The 18,991-nt window shown below is 37.8% G+C and overlaps 5 protein-coding genes across 7 annotated transcripts; 3 read left to right on the forward strand and 2 right to left on the reverse strand.

Annotated features, from left to right (window-relative positions):
• The first annotated feature begins 267 nt into the window (after positions 1-267).
• On the forward strand, positions 268-3,997 carry LOC149621354 (dnaJ homolog subfamily C member 2). Its single transcript, XM_089853827.1, has 9 exons — positions 268-595; positions 665-934; positions 997-1,387; positions 1,450-1,541; positions 1,616-1,737; positions 1,831-2,309; positions 3,352-3,452; positions 3,529-3,809; positions 3,884-3,997. Exons 1-9 carry the CDS (start codon positions 460-462, stop codon positions 3,950-3,952), a joined length of 1,941 nt encoding a protein of 646 aa, XP_089709953.1. The 5' UTR covers positions 268-459; the 3' UTR covers positions 3,953-3,997.
• Positions 3,984-4,853, reverse strand: LOC149621355 (mitochondrial intermembrane space import and assembly protein 40-B). The gene is made up of 2 exons (XM_089853850.1): positions 4,656-4,853; positions 3,984-4,557 (listed from the first exon to the last, which is right to left on the reverse strand). The coding sequence occupies exons 1-2, from the start codon at positions 4,675-4,677 to the stop codon at positions 4,151-4,153; spliced, it is 429 nt and encodes a 142-aa protein (XP_089709976.1). The 5' UTR covers positions 4,678-4,853; the 3' UTR covers positions 3,984-4,150.
• Positions 4,854-5,081: 228 nt separating this feature from the next.
• Positions 5,082-8,367, forward strand: LOC149621356 (UDP-N-acetylglucosamine transporter-like). Of its 2 annotated transcripts, none has more exons than XM_089853845.1 (5): positions 5,082-5,320; positions 5,785-5,944; positions 6,028-6,275; positions 6,356-6,439; positions 7,372-8,367. In XM_089853845.1, the coding sequence occupies exons 2-5, from the start codon at positions 5,788-5,790 to the stop codon at positions 8,014-8,016; spliced, it is 1,134 nt and encodes a 377-aa protein (XP_089709971.1). In that variant the 5' UTR covers positions 5,082-5,320; positions 5,785-5,787; the 3' UTR covers positions 8,017-8,367. The 2 variants fall into 2 exon arrangements, with proteins under 2 accessions (XP_089709971.1, XP_089709970.1); XM_089853844.1 differs by having other exon boundaries at positions 5,082-5,288.
• Positions 8,368-9,643: 1,276 nt separating this feature from the next.
• LOC149621357 (uncharacterized) lies at positions 9,644-11,569 on the reverse strand. The gene is made up of 6 exons (XM_089853842.1): positions 11,416-11,569; positions 10,943-11,041; positions 10,581-10,865; positions 10,403-10,522; positions 10,233-10,338; positions 9,644-10,174 (listed from the first exon to the last, which is right to left on the reverse strand). Exons 1-6 carry the CDS (start codon positions 11,567-11,569, stop codon positions 9,733-9,735), a joined length of 1,206 nt encoding a protein of 401 aa, XP_089709968.1. The 3' UTR covers positions 9,644-9,732.
• Positions 11,536-18,960, forward strand: LOC149621358 (transketolase). 2 transcript variants are annotated; one of them, XM_089853829.1, is made up of 10 exons: positions 11,536-11,671; positions 14,191-14,308; positions 14,402-14,515; positions 14,587-14,684; positions 14,761-14,952; positions 15,673-15,800; positions 15,929-16,128; positions 16,210-16,531; positions 17,443-17,874; positions 18,543-18,960. In XM_089853829.1, exons 1-10 carry the CDS (start codon positions 11,568-11,570, stop codon positions 18,713-18,715), a joined length of 1,881 nt encoding a protein of 626 aa, XP_089709955.1. In that variant the 5' UTR covers positions 11,536-11,567; the 3' UTR covers positions 18,716-18,960. The 2 variants fall into 2 exon arrangements, with proteins under 2 accessions (XP_089709955.1, XP_089709954.1); XM_089853828.1 differs by lacking the exon at positions 11,536-11,671 and adding an exon at positions 12,585-12,935.
• The last annotated feature ends 31 nt before the right edge of the window (positions 18,961-18,991 follow it).

Consider the following 18,991-nt stretch of genomic DNA (forward strand, 5'->3'; position numbering starts at 1 on the left):
CCGAGGACCAGTAACCCCCACTTCTTGAATTAAAAAACTAGTCCAAGCAATTAATAAACTGGTTTTGGACCAGAGGAAGTGTGCTATTTCCCAGCCTGGACTAGCCAGGATGGGACATAAAGCGGTGACCCTGGACAAAGACAAAGTACACTTTAAAAATTAAATGCTTATGGTTCTACTGGACCTGTGGCCACTTAAACGTTACAATTTTTTACCATTTTACGGGTACAATGTCCAATTTTATAATTAAAAGGACTTTGGCTCTACTGGCCAAGGGGTCGGTTTAAAAAATATTAATACTTATTTCTCAGCCTGATAGCAGTGGTTAGCGGTAGCAGACGCGCCATTGTTTCTCAGAAGCACTGTCGTCGAGTTAGGCTTAGGAAATATTACGATTAATTTTTTAATTAGGATATAATTTATATTAATTAGTTTTTCAAATAGTGATTAAATCGTGTAATGGCAGTTTTAGAAGACCCTAATCCGGGAGAAGTAATAGAAAGTTTGTCTAGTTTATTAGAAATAGGATCTCTTTGTCTCCCAACAACATCGGACAATGAGGACTTAGAAAATGTGGTTTTTAAGGATTTAAGTAGTAAGTTTTTGATAAATTACTAAATTTATATTAATAATTAGGCATATATTTAACTATTTTAACCAATAGGCTTTGAGAAAAGCGTTGTAGAACCCGTGGGTAGGTGGTTTGAGTCATACCAAGCCAGAAGACACGCTAGGCATACCACATCATGCCATTCCATCGAAAGTTCTGACGAAGAGGATGAAGATTCGACAACTTTAGAAGAAGAAACCGAGGAAGAGATTGCTTATCTACGTAGTCTCGATCCTAAAGACTGGAAATCTCAAGATCATTACGCTGTTTTTGGTTTGGCAAATAAACGTTTCGAAGCCACCGAAGCTGAACTTAAAAAAGCTTGTAAGTAACGAAGTTTTTGACTTTAAAACCTTATTTAACCCTAACAAACTATCAAATTAAAGATCGTAGGAAGGTTTTACGTCATCATCCTGATAAAAGAAGAGGCGCTGGGGAAGTTGTTAGGGATTTAGATAGGGATTATTTTTCTTGCATTACCAAAGGATATGAAATATTAGGAAACCCGATAAAACGGAGATCGTACGATAGTATTGATCCTGAATTCAATGATGACATTCCACCTAATAATTCAAACTCTAAGGAAAACTTCTTCAAAGTTTTTGGACCTGCTTTTGAGAGAAACGCGAGATGGTCCACTAAGAAACGAGTCCCTAAATTAGGGGATGAAAATTCAACCGTTGAGGAAGTCGATAGGTTTTATCAATTTTGGTATGATTTTGATTCTTGGAGAGAGTTTTCGTATTTGGATGAAGAGGAAAAGGAAAAGGGGGAAAAGTGAGTGAAGATTAATAATTAATTAAATTAATTAATTAATTTAATTTTAAAATGGTTTTTAGTCGGGAAGAACGTAAATGGATTGAAAAACAAAATAAAGTAGCTCGTCTTAAACTTAAAAAGGAAGAAATGACCAGAATTAGGCAATTAGTTGGTAAATTAACAATTAAACTTATAATTAAATTAATCTAATCATAGTTAAGTTAATTAATATTATTATTTTTTCAGATAACGCTTATTCCTGCGATCCTAGAATTCAAAAATTTAAAGATGACGAGAAACAAAGAAAATTGGCTCAAAAACAAGCCAGAATTGAGGCAGCAAAAGCTAAATCAATTGAAGAAGAGAAGGTAAGTGTTAATTAAATTAATTAACTTAATTACCTTTTAATATTAAGGCTTGAGAAACTCAAAATTCGGGGGAAATTAATTCTTATTCTTTAGAAACGTCAAGAAGCTTTGGATGTTGAACGTAAAGCCAAAGAAAAAGAAGAAATGGAAGCGAAAGCCCAACGTGACAAAGAAAGGAAAGAGAAAGAAGCCTTAAAGAAACAATTAAAGAAAGAACGTAAAACCTTGCAACAAATTTGTGATAATAACAAATACTTTACCACTGAGGAAGATTTGAAAATTACTCGATTGCAAGAAGTGGATTTGCTTTGCAAGTTGCTTTCCTTGGAGAGATTACAAGCGCTAAATAAGGCCTTACAATCGGGTGATAATTCCGCTTGCCAATTGGCTTTTCAAGCTGAAGTTGACGCCGTTAATTCTCAATTGCAAAAGGAAAAGGAAGAATTATCTGCTTCTTTACAAAGATCATCATCCACTCACTCGGAAACAAATGCCCAAAAGAATTGGAGCCATAATGATATTCAGTTGTTAGTCAAAGCTGTTAATTTGTTCCCTGCTGGAACAACTAATAGGTAATCTTAATTTTCATTTAATTTTGGAGGTAATAGGGTTGAAATGGGTCGGGGGAAACTTGTCAAGGTCGGGGGGGGGGAAACTCGTCAAGGTCGGGGGGGGAACTCGTCAAGGTCGGGGGGGAACTCGTCAAGGTCGGGGGGGAACTCGTCAAGGTCCGGGGGGGAACTGGTCAAGGTCCGGGGGGGGGAACTAGTCAAGGTCCGAGGAGGGGGGGAACTAGTCAAGGTCCGAGGAGGGGGGGAACTAGTCAAGTTCCGAGGAGGGGGGGAACTAGTCAAGTTCCGAGGAGGGGGGAACTAGTCAAGGTCCGAGGGGGGGGAACTCGTCAAGGTGGGGGGAAAACTCGTCAAGGTGGGGGGAAAACTCGTCAAGGTGGGGGGAAAACTCGTCAAGGTGGGGGGAAAACTCGTCAAGGTGGGGGGAAAACTCGTCAAGGTGGGGGGAAACTCGTCAAGGTCGGGGGGGGGACTCGTCAAGGTCGGGGGGGAACTCGTCAAGGTCGGGGGGGAACTCGTCAAGGTCCGGGGGGGAACTCGTCAAGGTCCGGGGGGGAACTGGTCAAGGTCCGGGGGGGGGAACTAGTCAAGGTCCGAGGAGGGGGGGAACTAGTCAAGGTCCGAGGAGGGGGGGAACTAGTCAAGGTCCGAGGAGGGGGGGAACTAGTCAAGGTCCGAGGAGGGGGGGAACTAGTCAAGTTCCGAGGAGGGGGGAACTAGTCAAGGTCCGAGGGGGGGGAACTCGTCAAGGTGGGGGGAAAACTCGTCAAGGTGGGGGGAAAACTCGTCAAGGTGGGGGGAAAACTCGTCAAGGTGGGGGGAAAACTCGTCAAGGTGGGGGGAAAACTCGTCAAGGTGGGGGGAAAACTCGTCAAGGTGGGGGGAAAACTCGTCAAGGTGGGGGGAAACTCGTCAAGGTCGGGGGAAATCTTAAAGAAAGGTCAGGGAATTAGAATCTTAAAATTTTGTGATTGTGACAACCCTGTTTAATTATTTCACATGAAAGTGATTAATTAATTAAATTAATTTAATTTAATTATAGATGGGAAGTAGTAGCTGCATTTATTAATCAACATAGTGAATCAGGTTCCACAAAAGTTGCTAAGGAAGCCTTGGCCAAAGCTAAAGATCTACAGAAATTTGGTAAATAAATAAATTAACAAATTAAATTAATCCAAATTAATTTTAATTTAACTATAATTAAATCTTTCTTCTTTAGATGCAAACTTAAAGGAAGAAGTAAATAAGAAAGCCTTTGAGAAATTAGAAAAATCTCAAAAACCAACTCCAACAATTGTGAAAGAAGAATCAACTCCGACAGAAAGATTTGAAAGTCCGGCTGAACAACAAGGCTTAAATACTTCAACATGGACAGCTGATGAACAAAAACTATTGGAACAAGCCTTGAAAACTTATCCTACATCCGTCGCTGATCGTTGGGATAAAATAGCCGAGTGTTTACCAGGAAGAAGCAAAAAAGATTGCATGAAACGTTATAAGGTATGGAATGCGGAACCTTTTATTATTAATTAAATTAAGTTTAACTCAACTATATTAAACTTTAATTAATTTAGGATTTAGTGGAATTGGTTAAAGCTAAGAAAGCGGCTCAAGCTGCTGCAGCTAAAGCTGGAAAAAAATGACGGAGATTTTTGAGTTAATCACAATTAAAACTTATTTACAATAAAGATGTTGTCCGTTTTTTTATTTGACTTTATTTACATATAATGAATTAATTAATTAATTCAACAGTTAATTAATAGAATATTCTACAGCACTCTTTATTAATTAACGACTAATGACAACGTGATAATTGGAAAACAACCTAATTAGTTTAATGATTAAGATTTTGGTTTTTCTTGGTCATTTGATGAGGAGGAAGTGTTGACTAAATTTTCTTGACCCTGTTCGTCAATGTCAATGTCAATGTCTTCAGGGTCAAATGGTTTCTCTTTTTCACTGGGGTATAATGCTGGGTATTGTGACATGCAATCTTGCATTTTATGGAAATTATCCAAGCAATCGCTGCCTTTTGGTTCCGCTTGGCTATAATGGAAGCAGGAGAAAGCTTCACGGAACTCAACTCCGCAAGGTCCCGATGCCATTCCTCCTAAGCAAGGGCAATTCCAATTTATTTCTCCATTATCGAGAATCAAACCTCTTCCTTCTGGTTCCGAATCTTCCTCTAAAACTACTGTGCTGGGTTTTTCATGATCCTCCTTAGTGGCGAAAATAATTCTGTCCTTTCCTACGTTTTTTATAAGGAAAAACAAACATTCAGGTACCATGAAATGCCTGAATAGCAAAATTGACCAAGGCTTAGTACCGGTATGTTACGTAATTTACCTATTTCTTTGCAGTAGGACATTTTGTTCGGTTTTTATTCTACGTATAGTAGATATTTACTTTATTTAAATTAATATATTCATTAATTTATTGTCCCTAATTATAAAGTTAAAAATAATTAACTCTTATCATCCAGAATTATGCAATAATTAGCTTTGATTTCCCACGTGGGACTCCCCCTCCTTACACTGGGCTGAATCAACCAATCACACACAGTGAATTTTTGTAAGGATGCTGATTGGTCACATTTAAAGTTAGGGCTGAACATAATATAAAGTATTATTAATTTTCCAAGGAGTATTTTTCTTTGGAGTGAAATTATGTGTTCCTAAATAATTCATAGTTTTTTGGGAAGATCTTCTGTAATATTACTCCATAGTGACAGATTGCTATTAGCCAATGGTTAATTCTGTATTCTGTCACTTTTTCTGTCTGCTACCCTCAGTTTTGAGGTATACTGCGAAGGTGAGGGGTGGTTCTCACCACTTTGTTTTCTTTCGTAGTTTCGTGCAAAGTCCGGTTTTGTTATTAGTTTGATGTACACGTGTTATGTTTCGCGGAACCGGGAAAGTACGGGTTTTTGAAGTTTTTTCTCGGAATCGTTGGATGAAAGTCAACGAAAACAAAGGAATCGTAAGAATTACAGGGCTTCTTTTTATTAAATGGTGATAATTAGTTTATTTATAAGTACCAAATTTTATAATGGGTTGGTAAATTTAATGTAAATAATCACTACGGAGTACGCGGGTTTTAACTAACCAAGGCTTAGCGAAAATTCTCGGAAATAATTTGAGATAGACCAAAAAAGGTCTAGGACAAATTTTAGTATCACGCGGAGCATCTAACCGGTACCTTTTCTCTGATTATTGTACAGTTACTAATGGCCTCAATTCTTTATATACTGTTTTGACAACGTTAGCTCATATCTAAATATAATAAAGCCTTGAATCCCCTTTTATAAAACTGCCCATTCAAAGTTTAAAACCAGATTTGGTTTGCATAGTGGTATGTTACTTAGAATATTCAACAATTTAATTATCTCGTTTAGTAACAAAGTTAGTTTAAATTTTGAAGTGAATATAGATAAAGAAATTAGTTACCCTCAGTTATAAATAATATTAATGTACAGTGAATGAAATCTGAATCTGAGAAACAACTACTCAGTCTTCTTAACGAGCCTGAGAATAAGTTTGTAATGGTTTCGGAAAATCATATGGCAATTCCTATTATGGATCCTAAAATGACTGCCAATTATCCTGGTCTAAAACTAGCTGAACAGTTTCATAAACGTAATTATGTCTTTAATTAACATAATTTTAATTTAGCACCCCCCCTTTAAGAACTTAAGACCACTTTCTTCTTTTGTTAATAGAAACACAAACCATCTTAAAATACACTTCGTTAGTCACTTTAACTGTACAAAATGCTGCTCTTAATCTCACCATGAGAATGGCGAGAACGCAGAAAGTTTTATTTATATCAAGTACCGCAGTTGTTATGTCTGAAATCTTAAAATTGTTGACTTGTTTGGGGATGGTTTACATTGAGGAAGGTTCAACAAGACGTTGGGCTTCTGTACTTCATAGTACCGTTGTTAAAGAACCTCTAGATACTTTTAAGGTAGGAGAATTTCGGGAGAAATAGACAAGCTCAGAGTTTAGGGTGAAAACTTTATAGTTCTTTTCAACTGCATATTGTAGGTTGCCATTCCGTCTATGATTTATGTTATTCAAAATAACCTAATTTATGTAGCAGCTACTCATTTAGACGCAGCTACCTGTCAGGTAATTTAGTTTAGAGATATTTTTCCGAAGGGTTGTTATATTGTTCAATCTAGCGAGCTTTATAACAGCCCTAACCAAGGAGGATGTATAAGAGGGGAGACGCGTTGTGGAAAGGGGGAGGTAAAAAAAAATACTGCATACGGTGGCGCGCATCGAAGTTGCACTTGCGCAAGCCCTTGGTAAAGGCGCGCGTCACGTGGTAGCTTGGAAACTAGGAATATTGAAAATTAAAAACAAGCTCATGACTCTAGAGCGCATGCGCCAGAATGTACGCTCTCTTGCCGTGAGGGGGTCGCTGTAACCAGGGAGCGGAGCGTACAGTACAGTTTTGGGAATAGAGTAGTGCCAGTTGTGGTGACGTAGTTTATGCAAACGTCACGCCCTGCTATCTTTTAGCTCGGTGTCATCCCTTTCTAGTCGCGTACAGTATCTTGAAGGAGAGAGTAATGGAGTGGCAACCCCCATACCTTAAGCGTTGCCTTTGTACCCCCACCTACGGCACCATAGTCCTCCCATCATCCCCAGCGGTTAGGTAGGGTCGTGCCGGACGAAATTGAAAAGGACGCTCCCTCTATCTCAAAAATAGAAGCTAGTTCTCATTCAAATAAAATGGCGCTACGCGGCAGCACTTAGCAATCGCCTACGGAAGGGTAGGGGCGTGCGCGAGGTACACTGGGAGATATATGGTGCCGCAGGTCGCCCATCATCATTTCCAATCCATCTGACTCCCTTATCCTTGACAGTATCCCCTCTTACAAGAGCCCGCCTAGAGGGAGGGATACACAGTCTACACCCCCTTTCTAACGACACTAGTCTATGGGGAGTTTAAGTTCATTTTCTCTGACTTTGAGTCTACCCTCTTATACATCCTCCTTGCCCAAACATATTTGCACAGTTGTTGACGCATCTGTTTTTCTATCGCGGCATTGTAGGTAACCTATCAACTAAAAATCCTAACGACAGCTATTCTATCAGTTTTTATGCTACGTAAAAAACTGGTTGGCATTCAATGGGTAGCGTTGCTGCTCTTATTTTCGGGCGTAGCGTTGGTCCAAGTGGCCCAAATTGGCGCCAAACAAACCAATCCCTCTGGTAGGGAACAAAACCCGATTTTAGGGTTAACGGCCATTGTTGCCGCTTGTTTTCTGTCCGGGTTTGCCGGAGTTTACTTTGAAAAGATTTTAAAAGGAAGTGACATAAGCGTTTGGATTCGAAACGTTCAACTGAGCACATTTTCGATTCCTATTGGCTTAGTAACGACCTTTTTAACTGATTATACGGAGGTTAACGAAAAGGGTTTCTTCTACGGTTACGATACCCTTGTTTGGTTCGTTATTTTGTTGCAAGCTGTAGGGGGTTTAGTCGTAGCTATGGTTGTTAAACACGCTGACAATATAATGAAAGGTTTCGCGACATCCATGGCTATTGTTCTGTCTTGCGTCGTTTCAATTTACGCCTTTGACTTTAATTTAACGTGGAAATTCTTTATCGGAGCGTGTTTGGTTATCGCCTCCATATTTATGTATAGTCAACCATCGTTTAAACCTAAAACGTCTTCCATACCTAAAATTGGTTAATTTATAGGCCTAAATACGACACGTTTTTAAAACTGTTCTTTGCATAAATTTGCAAAGATTAAAACCCCAAAATTACGTTATTAATTGCATTGCAAAGTAATTAAATCTGCCATAGTTTTCTCTCTTAGTAACGGGTATCGTTGTAGTTCTCTAATTTTTTGTTTTCTAAGTGAAAATAAACAATTAACGCACTTATGAAGTAAATATTTAATTTTTAATGCACTTCCATTTCCATTGTTAAAACTAAATAATTAGTTTTTATTTCATTAATTATACTGTAAGTATATGATAAAATCATTTTAAAAAAAAGTTGTTAATTTTTTTTCCAAAATAAAGTACTGATTAACTTGTTGTGTTGTCTCATTAAATCAAAATTAATTAATCAAATTGTGTTGTGGAATAATTTTATTTTTGCTATAAATAATATACATTGAATCAATTTTAAGTGTAAAGTACATGAATTGTAGAGAAATTCCGTTAAAATATATAAAGTAAGTGGATGAAGGTCATTTGAAGGTTATGATGACCTAAGGCTTAAATTTATCAACAAAGAATTGACGTAGAAGCCAATTTTTTCCTTATGAACCTGACTGAAAGGTCAAATAGGCCTACGAGGTTTGGAAGACAATTATCGGTAAGTTGTGCCAAGGTTATTTCAAGGTTATGATGACCAAAAGCTTAAATTATCTATAAAATTTATGGGACTGAAAGAATTCACGTAAAAGCTGAATTTTTTCCTCATAACCTTGACTGAAAGGTCAAATAGGCCTACGAGGTTTGGAAGACAATTATCGGTAAGCCTGTGCCAAGGTCATTTCAAGGTTATGATGACCAAAGGCTTAAATTTATCCATAAAATTTATGGGACTGAAATAATTCACGTAAAAGCTGAATTTTTTCCTCATAACCTTGACGTAAAGGTCAAATAGGCCTACGAGGTTTGGAAGACAATTATCGGTAAGCCTGTGTCAAGGTTATTTCAAGGTTATGATGACCAAAAGCTTAAATTATCTATAAAATTTATGGGACTGAAATAATTCACGTAAAAGCTGAATTTTTTCCTCATAACCTTGACTGAAAGGTCAAATAGGCCTACGAGGTTTGGAAGACAATTATCGGTAAGCCTGTGCCAAGGTTATTTCAAGGTTATGATGACCAAAAGCTTAAATTATCTATAAAATTTATGGGACTGAAAGAATTCACGTAAAAGCTGAATTTTTTCCTCATAACCTTGACTGAAAGGTCAAATAGGCCTACGAGGTTTGGAAGACAATTATCGGTAAGCCTGTGCCAAGGTCATTTCAAGGTTATGATGACCAAAAGCTTAAATTTATCCGCGAAATCTTTGGCTAACTGCAAGATTTGACGTAGAAGTCGAATTATTTCTTGATTTATAGGTCATAGGTCAAATTGTCTAATAGGTTTGAAAGAAAATTAACGGTAATCCTTTCTCAAAGGTCACTTCAAGGTTATGATGACCTAAAGCTTAAATTTATCCGCGAAATCTTTGGCTAACTGCAAGATTTGACGTAGAACCTGTACAATTTCTTGACTTATAGGTCATAGGTGACGGTCTAATAGGTTTGAAAGAAAAGTATTGTAAGCCTTTCTCAAAGGTCACTTCAAGGTTATTGTAACCGCAATTTTATTCAAGTACAATTCGGTGATTGTAAAATTAAAAGACATTAAACTAAAAAAATATAGAATATGGTTGTGTCTAGGCATCAGAAACAAATGCAGAGTTAACGGAACCAGATGTCCCATTGGACAAACTTCTGGCTAAGTTTATATGGCCCCTATCAGCGTGTCGTTCCAGAACTTGACTGGAATTAAGGTTTAAAATGGCCGGTTCCAAGTTGGAGTCCTGGTCTCTTGGCCAGCCTGTCCTGTTAATTCTGGTCAATGGTCGATGCGTGTTTATGGCCAATGTAGGACGTTGGACTGTTGTCGTATCGAAAGTTGGAGCTACTTCGGCGTAAGAAGGCGGGGGTAAACCTCTGACCCTTATTTCTTGGGCGACTACTTGTTGGTACGTCGGAGGTTTGTCCACGTGTCTCATGGCGGCAAGTCCTTCAGCGACATTGAAAAGGTCACTCGATCTTCGACTAGAGCTCAGGTCATCCAATGGCGTTGACGTGGAACCACGACGTAAAAATGACCTAAAATTGTAAATAAAGTCTGATACCTTTAAGTAGCTTATAAATATTTTATAAGTACTTGTTGCATAAGAACATGACAAATAGGCCTATAATGGTAACCATAAAGCAGGCCAATGCAACCATCGCCGCCTTGTAGATCTCCTGGCTTTTGCTACTTGCGGGAACTAAGGATAAAGTTTAGTTGGGTCAGGGACATAAATGGATTGAGTTTGCTAATCAAGGACCTACCGATGCAAGTAGTTTTCGACTGCACAAACCCTTCTCTGCATCTGCAGTAACCTTCATCGTCGCAGTACGCTCTCACTTGTGAAACGCAGTCGCTGTCCTGTGTGCAATTCTTTCCGATACCTGCAAATTACCTCCAATCTTAATTGTCTGTTATGACGATGACTTGACGGTTTTGGACCTTGTACTACTTTCAACGTGGCGCGAGCATTAAGCCTTTCATGTTTGGTAAAGACTTCGCAACCATACATTCCAGAATCCTTTACATTGGCGTTTTGGATAATTAGCGTCATAACCATCATGGTAGGATTATAATCTGTTGTAATGTCATCTTTGGGCAAAGCGTCCGTATCTTTATACCATTCTATAGTTTCATTATACCAATGTCCGAACTTTATGGTGCACGTTAACACCACGTATTGGCCCGAAAAGACATTGCTAGTAGGTGTTATACGAAATTTGACTTCTGCAAAAGTAAAAACAAATAATATTAGGCTGGTTCTTACGTAAGAACTGTAAATTGTGGTATATAATGTACATTACCTAAGCCTCGGTCTTCTTGTTTGATCTTAGTTTCCACTGTTTCATTGCTAGGTATTTCTTCGGCAAATTCAATTTCTTTTAGGCATAAAATGACGGGAACTAAACACCAAATCACCAAAAATAATGCTGAGTTACTTAATTTAATCCGCATTTTAATTAAGTCATATTTAATTAAAGAAACGAAAGTATGGATTATCCCTAATCCAGTGTTAAAATAAATATCCTTCTGTGAGAAGCCTTTATTGCGCTTATGACGGCTGAAGATAAACGTTATCTTTATTATTTCATGATATTCTATAGCGTTCTCGCTGATAACAACGATTGCAGGTAGGAAATTAGTAAGTTCGAGATAACAAATTTTGTAAATATACAGGTAATACAAATGGAATATTAAATTTCCCGCCGCTATTGAATTCACTTTGGTTCAGTTCAGTTCACTTCAAGCAATTTATTATTATGTAAGCCAACGCCACCTGTTAATTGCATAACACGCCAAATACATGTTTTTAATTGGTCCGATCCCATCCGCGTCTCTCTCTGTAGGAAGTCGGAGCTAGGGCTAAGTGCAGTACCGGGATTATTAAATTTTTTAATATTTAGAAATATATTTTGTAGTTTTTTAAACATGTCTTATCATCGTCCTGACGCTAAAACACTTCAACAACTCAAGGATGCCGCTAATAGGCTACGAATTCATAGCATAAGCTCGACTAATGCGAGCAATAGCGGGTAAGCTTGAAAAAAATTCATATTTTTTAACCCTTGGCTTATCCGGGTAACACGCCGTGAAGCCGGTGCTTTTTTATTGCCCACGTGATGTAATCGAACCAATCAAATTCGAATTATGAATTAAGGGGCCTCATGCTGACTTTACATTACGTGTTTTGAATGCGCTATATTAGGCCTAATTATGGTAATTAAATATAAATTAGTGCACTAAAATCTTAATACATTGATGAAACACCTACTGCGCAAAGTTATAATTAGTGTAAAAGTGTATAAAAAACTGTAAAGAGGCAAGATTGCGTAGTGGCAGTTCAGTTCAGTTGCAATCAGTACTTTACGAACTGCCTGACAACACTGCACTGAAGTGAAAGCTGAGTTAGAGGGGAGGAATATTCTCTATCCCCCTTTAGTGAAAATATCTAAAAGCCTAATAGACATTAATTAGATGATAATTAATGCCAAATTACAAAAATCTTTAATTTATTACCGAGATAAATATATAATTTTTGCAAGTTTGCAATTTAAAAACACATCGCGTGTTCGTTAATGACCCCCCTCCAGAATATTTGGAAACTTTTTTAGGCTAATTATCATAACAGGCTTGCAAAAAAATCGTGGTTACGAAAGTACTGCCTTTTGGTCAGCTTGGGTCATTGACACGTACACTAACCTAAATTACTTTCTAAGAAATAAATATTTTTATCAAATGAATAGGGCGTTTTCCTTTAAAAAACATTTAATTTGAAAAAACACTCAAAATCGGGACAGTTTTGAAATGTTTTTGTCTAAACTGTTTGACGTGAATTTATTCAAAGAAAAACCCTCCATTATTATCTTGAAAAGTGTATTTTATCGAAACAAACTTTATAAAGTAGACGAAAAATAGGCCTACAGGATACATCAGCGGGTAGGGACTAGGGAAGTTAGTCTCTTATCATCGCCCCGTTGGCCTTGGCAATAAAAAGTATCTTATTACTGGAAAACAAATCAAAATGCTGAGTTTAAGCCACGTGGTCTTTCTGGGAGATTATTTCCCGTAGTACAAAAGAAGCCGGCTAGGCTCTCCTTAGCACATTCTCGTCTCAGCCGCGGTAGTTGTAACACGTGTAGTTCGATTGATTGATATTTTACCGGGACTAGCTAAAGATAAGGTAGTCGAAATGCCGGGCGTTGCTGCACTTGATTCTGATACTTTGCAAAAGTTAAAGGATGTAGCAAATCGATTGAGGATTCATAGTATATCGTGTACTAATGCCAGTAACTCTGGGTAAGGTTAAGTTAATGTTTTGCGCGTTTATGGAATTAGTCTAACCGGTCCCTTTTTATCAGTAAGCCTTTGTCTGTCAAATTTTTATCGTAGTTTTCACCATCTTAAATTTTAAGTTCCCATCTCGGGTGTTTTCTTTGTGAGGCAGTTTATATCAAAATAATTCAGTTTTAGGGTGTTAAGCGTTTAATTATAAATTATGTGCATCAAAGGGGCTAGAAAAATTTCCTCCCCCCCCCTACTTGAACGTTAACCGTGCTTCAGGGTTGCCAGTAATTTGTGAGAGCGTCTCAAGTTTGAAACTGTATGATCTGAATTGAACAGAACTAAACGCGTTGCAGTCTATTGTAGATAGTGTTCGAATTGCGTTTACAAATCGCTGGCAACACTTGTCCGCGAGCTATCTATAGATAGTGGTTCGAATTGCGTTTACAAATGTCTGGCAACACTTGTCCGCACGCTATCTATAGATAATGGTACGAATCGCGTTTACAAACGTCTGGCAACACTTTTTCGCACGCTATCTATTGATAATGGTACGAATCGCGTTTACAAACGTCTGGCAACACTTTTTCGCACGCTATCTATTGATAATGGTACGAATCGCGTTTACAAACGTCTGGCAACACTTTTTCGCACGCTATCTATAGATAATGGTACGAATTGCGTTTACAAACGTCTGGCAACACTTTACCGCACGCTATCTATAGACACCGGTACGAATCGCGTTTACAAATATCTGGCAACACTTTACCGCACGCTATCTATAGACACCGGTACGAATCGCGTTTACAAATATCTGGCAACACTTTACCGCACGCTATCTATAGACACCGGTACGAATCGCGTTTACAAATATCTGGCAACACTTTACCGCACGCTATCTATAGACACCGGTACGAATCGCGTTTACAAATATCTGGCAACACTTTACCGCACGCTATCTATAGACACCGGTACGAATCGCGTTTACAAATATCTGGCAACACTTTACCGCACGCTATCTGTAGATACCGGTACGAATCGCGTTTACAAATATCTGGCAACACTTGTCCGCACGCTATCTATAGATAATGGTTAGAATTGCGTTTACAAACGTCTGGCAACACTTGTCCGCACGCTGTCTATAGATACCGTTCGAATCGCGTTTACAAACGTCTGGCAACACTTATCTGCACGCTATTTATATTTAATTATATAAGTAGTGTTGTATTCAAGATAATTAGTTATAATTATGTACATATTATAACAAAAGGCACCCGACATCATGTTGTTCAATGGCCGATATCATGGCTGTTCTATTTTTCCATACCATGAGATACAAAGTTAAGACTCCTAAGGATGCCTCTAGCGATAGATTTGTCTTATCAAAGGTATAAACTAGCAATTATAAACAAACAACCCCCTTAATTATTCATGCGAGATTAAGCCTAAAAACATCGTATTACGTCTAAAAAAAAAATTAGGGACACGCTGCGCCAATCCTATACGCGGCATGGGCCGAAGCTGGTCTATTCCCACTTGAGGACTTGAACAACTTACGTAAAATTGATTCTGACCTTGAAGGACATCCAACCCCCGTAATTAAACTATTTAGACCTAAATTATTATCAAGTTTTAACCATAATTATCATACTTAAACCGCCCCCAGCGTCTTAATTTTGTTGATGTGGCTACTGGCTCTCTCGGACAAGGTCTTAGTGTAGCCGCCGGTATGGCCTACACTGGAAAATACTTCGATAAAGCTAGGTACAAATCTCTAGAGTCCTGACCCCCTTTAGGCCTATTTTTAGTAGACCTAATCAACTCTTTAAAAAAAACGTAGTTATCGCGTTTACTGCGTTATCGGAGATGGTGAATCCGCTGAAGGGTCAATCTGGGAGGCACTGTCCTTTGCCGGAGTTTACAAACTAGATAATTTAGTGGCCATTTTCGATGTCAATCGTTTGGGTCAAAGTGAAGCCACCGCTTTCCAGCACAAAATGGATGTTTACAAGGATAGATTGGAAGCCTTTGGGTGAGATTACGTAACTTATTTGTTGTTCCTAACATTTTTTAGCGTTCCTTTTCCCCCTCCTTTACTCAATATCCTGGTTTTTTGTAATTTAAACACTTACCTAGTCGAGGGGTCGGATGTTTGTCAAAATCCCGTACACTTCGTTTGAAATCTGTTTAAAATCTCTCTCGAAATCCCGAAATCTCCCGTCAAAATCTAAAAATCTTAAAATCTCCCGTCAAAATCTTAAAATCTCGCGTCAAAATCTAAAAATCTTAAAATCTCGCGTCAAAATCTAAAAATTTTAAAATCTAGAAAGCCCGAAATCTTAACGTAAAATCCCGAAATCTCATCCTAAAATATCGAAATCCGAAAATCTCCTCAAAATCTGAAATCTTGTTCCAAAGCCCGAAATCTTCTTCAAAATCTGAAAATCCTGAACAAAATCCCGAAATCTTCTTCGAAATCTGAAAATCGCGTTCAAAATCTGAAAATCTCCTTTAAAATCCCGAAATCTTAAAATCTTGGACTAGATTTCTAAAATCTGAGTCAGAATCTCCAAATCTGGGGCAAAATCTCAAAATTTTGTCAAAATCTTGAAATCTCAAAATCCCGTACACTAAAATGCCGAACGTCCAACCCCTCGTACCTAGTTGAGTAGTTACGAAATAAGTTTCCTGTTCTAGTCTAGACGTATTCATTGTAATTATTTTTTCTGTTTCTTTCCCCGTTTTCAAACAGGTTCAACACCTACGTTATCGATGGACACGATATTGAGGCTATTTGCAAAGCATTCCATGAAGCCGCTCAGGTCAAGGATAAACCAACTGCAATTATTGCGAAGACGTACAAAGGAAAAGGAATTGTTGGTTCGTATCTTATCTTATCTTTTCTTTTCTTTGTTTTAATTGTGATTAATTTAATTTAATTTAATTTTAAGTTATTAATAGGTTACCGGAGCTTAATTACTTTTCGACCTTCTTTAATTACTAATTAGGTATCGAAGATGCCGAAAATTGGCATGGAAAAGCTTTGGGTGATAAGAGCGAACCGTCAATCGCTGCAATTAGTAAAATCATGACTAATAAAGAACGAACTAAATTAGTTCCCCAGAAACCCTTAAAGGATGACGCCCCCGTTGTTGATATCAGCAATATTAAGCTCTCTTCCCCTCCGAACTATAAATTAGGCGAAAAAGTAATTATCCCCCCCCTTTTAATTTCTAACCCTTGACCCTTTTTGGCCACATCCTGCTAATGTCTAAGGGTCAATCTTCAGATTGCCACTCGTCTCGCTTACGGAGCTGCCTTAGTTAAACTTGGACAAGGAAATGACCGAGTTGTAGCCATGGACGGTGATACTAAGAACTCCACCTTCTCTGATAAATTCCGTAAAGAATTCCCGGATCGTTTTATCGAATGTTATATTGCTGAGCAGAATTTGGTTGGTGTTGCCATCGGTTGCGGATGCCGTGGACGTACTGTTCCTTTTGCTAGCACTTTTGCCGCCTTTTTCACTCGGGCCTTTGATCAACTTCGAATGGGTGCCATTTCTCAAGCCAATATTAAATGTGTTGGATCTCATGCTGGAATTTCAATTGGTAAGATACTTTTTCAGTATAAATTTGGTCTATTTTTGACCTATTATTAATAATTTATTAAGCCTTGGTTAGGACTTCAATAACCTTTAGAAACTTTACGCGATTTCGGTTCCTTTTTGACCTATTATTAAGGAGTTATTAAGCCTTGGTTCGGAGTTCAATAACCTTTAGAAACTTTACGCGATTTCGGTTCCTTTTTGACCTAGTATTAAGGAGTTATTAAGCCTTGGTTCGGAGTTCAATAACCTTTAGAAACTTTACGCGATTTCGGTTCCTTTTTGACCTAGTATTAAGGAGTTATTAAGCCTTGGTTCGGAGTTCAATAACCTTTAGAAACTTTACGCGATCTCAGTTCATTTTTGACCTAATATTTATAATTTCTTAAGCCTTGGTTCAGAGTTCAATAACCCTTTAGAACTTTACGCGATCTCGGTTCTTTTTTGACCTAATATTAATAATTTCTTAAGCCTTGGTTCGGAGTTCAATAACCCTTTAGAAACTTTACGCGATCTCAGTTTAATTTTTGACCTAATATTAATAATTTCTTAAGCCTTGGTTCGGAGTTCAATAACCTTCAGAAACTTCACGCGGTCTCAGCTCTCTTTTGACCTAATATTAAAAAGTTGTTAAGCCTTGGTTCGGAGTTCAATAACCTTTAGAAACTTTACGCGATCTCAGCTCTCTTTTGACCTAATATTAATAATTTCTTAAGCCTTGGTTCGGAGTTCAATAACCTTTAGAAACTTTACGCGATCTCGGTTCTTTTTTGACCTAATATTAGTAAGTTCTTAAGCCTTGGTTCAGAGTTCAATAACCTTTAGAAACTTTACGCGATCTCAGTTAATTTTTGACCTTTCTTAAGCCTTTTCTCGCAGTTTAATAACCTTTTAGAAACCTTTCATTGTCTCTAGGTGAAGATGGTCCATCTCAAATGGCCTTAGAAGACATCGCAATGTTCCGTAGCATTCCTACTGCCACTGTTTTCTACCCAAGTGACGCAGTTTCTTGCGAACGTGCCTGCGAATTAGCCGCCAACATCCACGGAATTGTCTTCATTCGTACTTCCAGACCCAACACCGCTGTTCTCTATCCTAATGATGAGGTTTTTGAGATTGGAAAATGCAAAGTCGTCCGCAAGAGTGATCAAGATCAAGCCTTAATTATTGGATCGGGTGTAACTCTTCACGAAGGTCTTGCCGCCGCTGATATCTTGGCTAAAGAAGGAATTAATGTCAGAGTACTTGATCCATTTACCATTAAGCCTATTGATGAAGCTTGTATCAAAAAATGTGCTGAGAATTGTCACGGACGCGTGGTCACTGTTGAAGATCATTATCCAGAAGGTAATTATGCGTTTAAGCCTTGGTTAAAATTCTTAACGCACTACTTCACTTTCCCCTGTTAAGCCTTGGTTAAAATTCTTGACGCTCTATTTCATCTTTCCCCTGTTAAGCCTTGTTTAAAATTCTTGACGCACTATTTCATCTTTGCCCTGTTAAGCCTTGGTTAAAATTCTTGACGCTCTATTTCACTTTCCCCTGTTAAGCCTTGGTTAAAATTCTTGACGCACTATTTCATCTTTGCCCTGTTAAGCCTTGGTTAAAATTCTTGACGCACTATTTCATCTTTGCCCTGTTAAGCCTTGGTTAAAATTCTTGACGCACTATTTCATCTTTGCCCTGTTAAGCCTTGGTTAAAATTCTTAAAGCACTATTTCATCTTTGCCCTGTTAAGCCTTGGTTAAAATTCTTAACGCACTATTTCATCTTTCCCCTGTTAAGCCTTGGTTAAAATTCTTAACGCACTATTTCATCTTTCCCCTGTTAAGCCTTGGTTAAAATTCTTAACGCTCTATTTCACTTTACCCTGTTAAGCCTTGGTTAAAATTCTTAACGCTCTATTTCACTTTACCCTGTTAAGCCTTGGTTAAAATTCTTAACGCTCTATTTCACTTTACCCTGTTAAGCCTTGGCTCTAATTATTTTTCTATTCCGTTTTTGTGTTGTTTCAGGCGGTATTGGAGACGCTGTAGCATCAGCCTTATCCCTTACTCGTAATGTAATACATCGTAGATTGGCTGTTCAAACCATTCCACGAAGTGGACCTCCGGATGTCCTTCTTGATATGTTCGGAATTAACGCTAAGGCTATAGTTAAGGCTGTTCGCGAGCTCATTACAATTTAGGTATGAAAAATATGAAATTCATTTCAATTTAAGCTTTAGGATAAGAGTATTCTCTGCAAATGGAAGTAATTTTTTACTGGATTAAGTTAAATTTAGAATTGGGGTTTCCTATAATTGTTTTTCATCAATATTATTTCGTTAGATTACTTAAATTTAGTTTTTTTTTCAAATATTTCATACACTTAGGTTAACAAAAAATGTCACTTGTTGGAAAAATGATTGAATAAAGTCTTGTTATACTTGTATTTCTGTGTATTTAATGTTAAAATCATTATT

The sequence above is a fragment of the Phalangium opilio genome, unplaced genomic scaffold (assembly GCF_054372755.1).
Source record: "Phalangium opilio isolate 3A_F unplaced genomic scaffold, DU_Popi_V2 ptg000206l_1, whole genome shotgun sequence".
NCBI lineage: Eukaryota > Metazoa > Arthropoda > Arachnida > Opiliones > Phalangiidae > Phalangium > Phalangium opilio.

What these genes read in the sequence shown, in the direction of transcription:
- LOC149621354 (XM_089853827.1), top strand. Translation starts at nt 460, where the DNA reads ATGGCAGTTTTAGAAGACCCTAATCCGGGAGAAGTAATAGAAAGTTTG. An exon ending in GAAAAGGAAAAGGGGGAAAA is followed by an intron (nt 1,388 to 1,449) that starts GTGAGTGAAGAT and finishes AATGGTTTTTAG; the next exon opens with TCGGGAAGAACGTAAATGGA. An exon ending in ATTGCATGAAACGTTATAAG is followed by an intron (nt 3,810 to 3,883) that starts GTATGGAATGCG and finishes TAATTAATTTAG; the next exon opens with GATTTAGTGGAATTGGTTAA.
- LOC149621357 (XM_089853842.1), bottom strand. Translation starts at nt 11,569, where the DNA reads ATGTTTAAAAAACTACAAAATATATTTCTAAATATTAAAAAATTTAAT. An exon ending in ACAAGAAGACCGAGGCTTAG is followed by an intron (nt 10,866 to 10,942) that starts GTAATGTACATT and finishes TTACTTTTGCAG; the next exon opens with AAGTCAAATTTCGTATAACA. An exon ending in GTCGAAAACTACTTGCATCG is followed by an intron (nt 10,339 to 10,402) that starts GTAGGTCCTTGA and finishes CTTTATCCTTAG; the next exon opens with TTCCCGCAAGTAGCAAAAGC.
- LOC149621356 (XM_089853845.1), top strand. Translation starts at nt 5,788, where the DNA reads ATGAAATCTGAATCTGAGAAACAACTACTCAGTCTTCTTAACGAGCCT. An exon ending in AACCTCTAGATACTTTTAAG is followed by an intron (nt 6,276 to 6,355) that starts GTAGGAGAATTT and finishes TGCATATTGTAG; the next exon opens with GTTGCCATTCCGTCTATGAT. An exon ending in TAGACGCAGCTACCTGTCAG is followed by an intron (nt 6,440 to 7,371) that starts GTAATTTAGTTT and finishes GCGGCATTGTAG; the next exon opens with GTAACCTATCAACTAAAAAT.
- LOC149621358 (XM_089853828.1), top strand. Translation starts at nt 12,829, where the DNA reads ATGCCGGGCGTTGCTGCACTTGATTCTGATACTTTGCAAAAGTTAAAG. An exon ending in CAAAGGAAAAGGAATTGTTG is followed by an intron (nt 15,801 to 15,928) that starts GTTCGTATCTTA and finishes ATTACTAATTAG; the next exon opens with GTATCGAAGATGCCGAAAAT. An exon ending in ACTATAAATTAGGCGAAAAA is followed by an intron (nt 16,129 to 16,209) that starts GTAATTATCCCC and finishes GTCAATCTTCAG; the next exon opens with ATTGCCACTCGTCTCGCTTA.
- LOC149621355 (XM_089853850.1), bottom strand. Translation starts at nt 4,677, where the DNA reads ATGTCCTACTGCAAAGAAATAG. An exon ending in GTCCTACTGCAAAGAAATAG is followed by an intron (nt 4,558 to 4,655) that starts GTAAATTACGTA and finishes TAAAAAACGTAG; the next exon opens with GAAAGGACAGAATTATTTTC.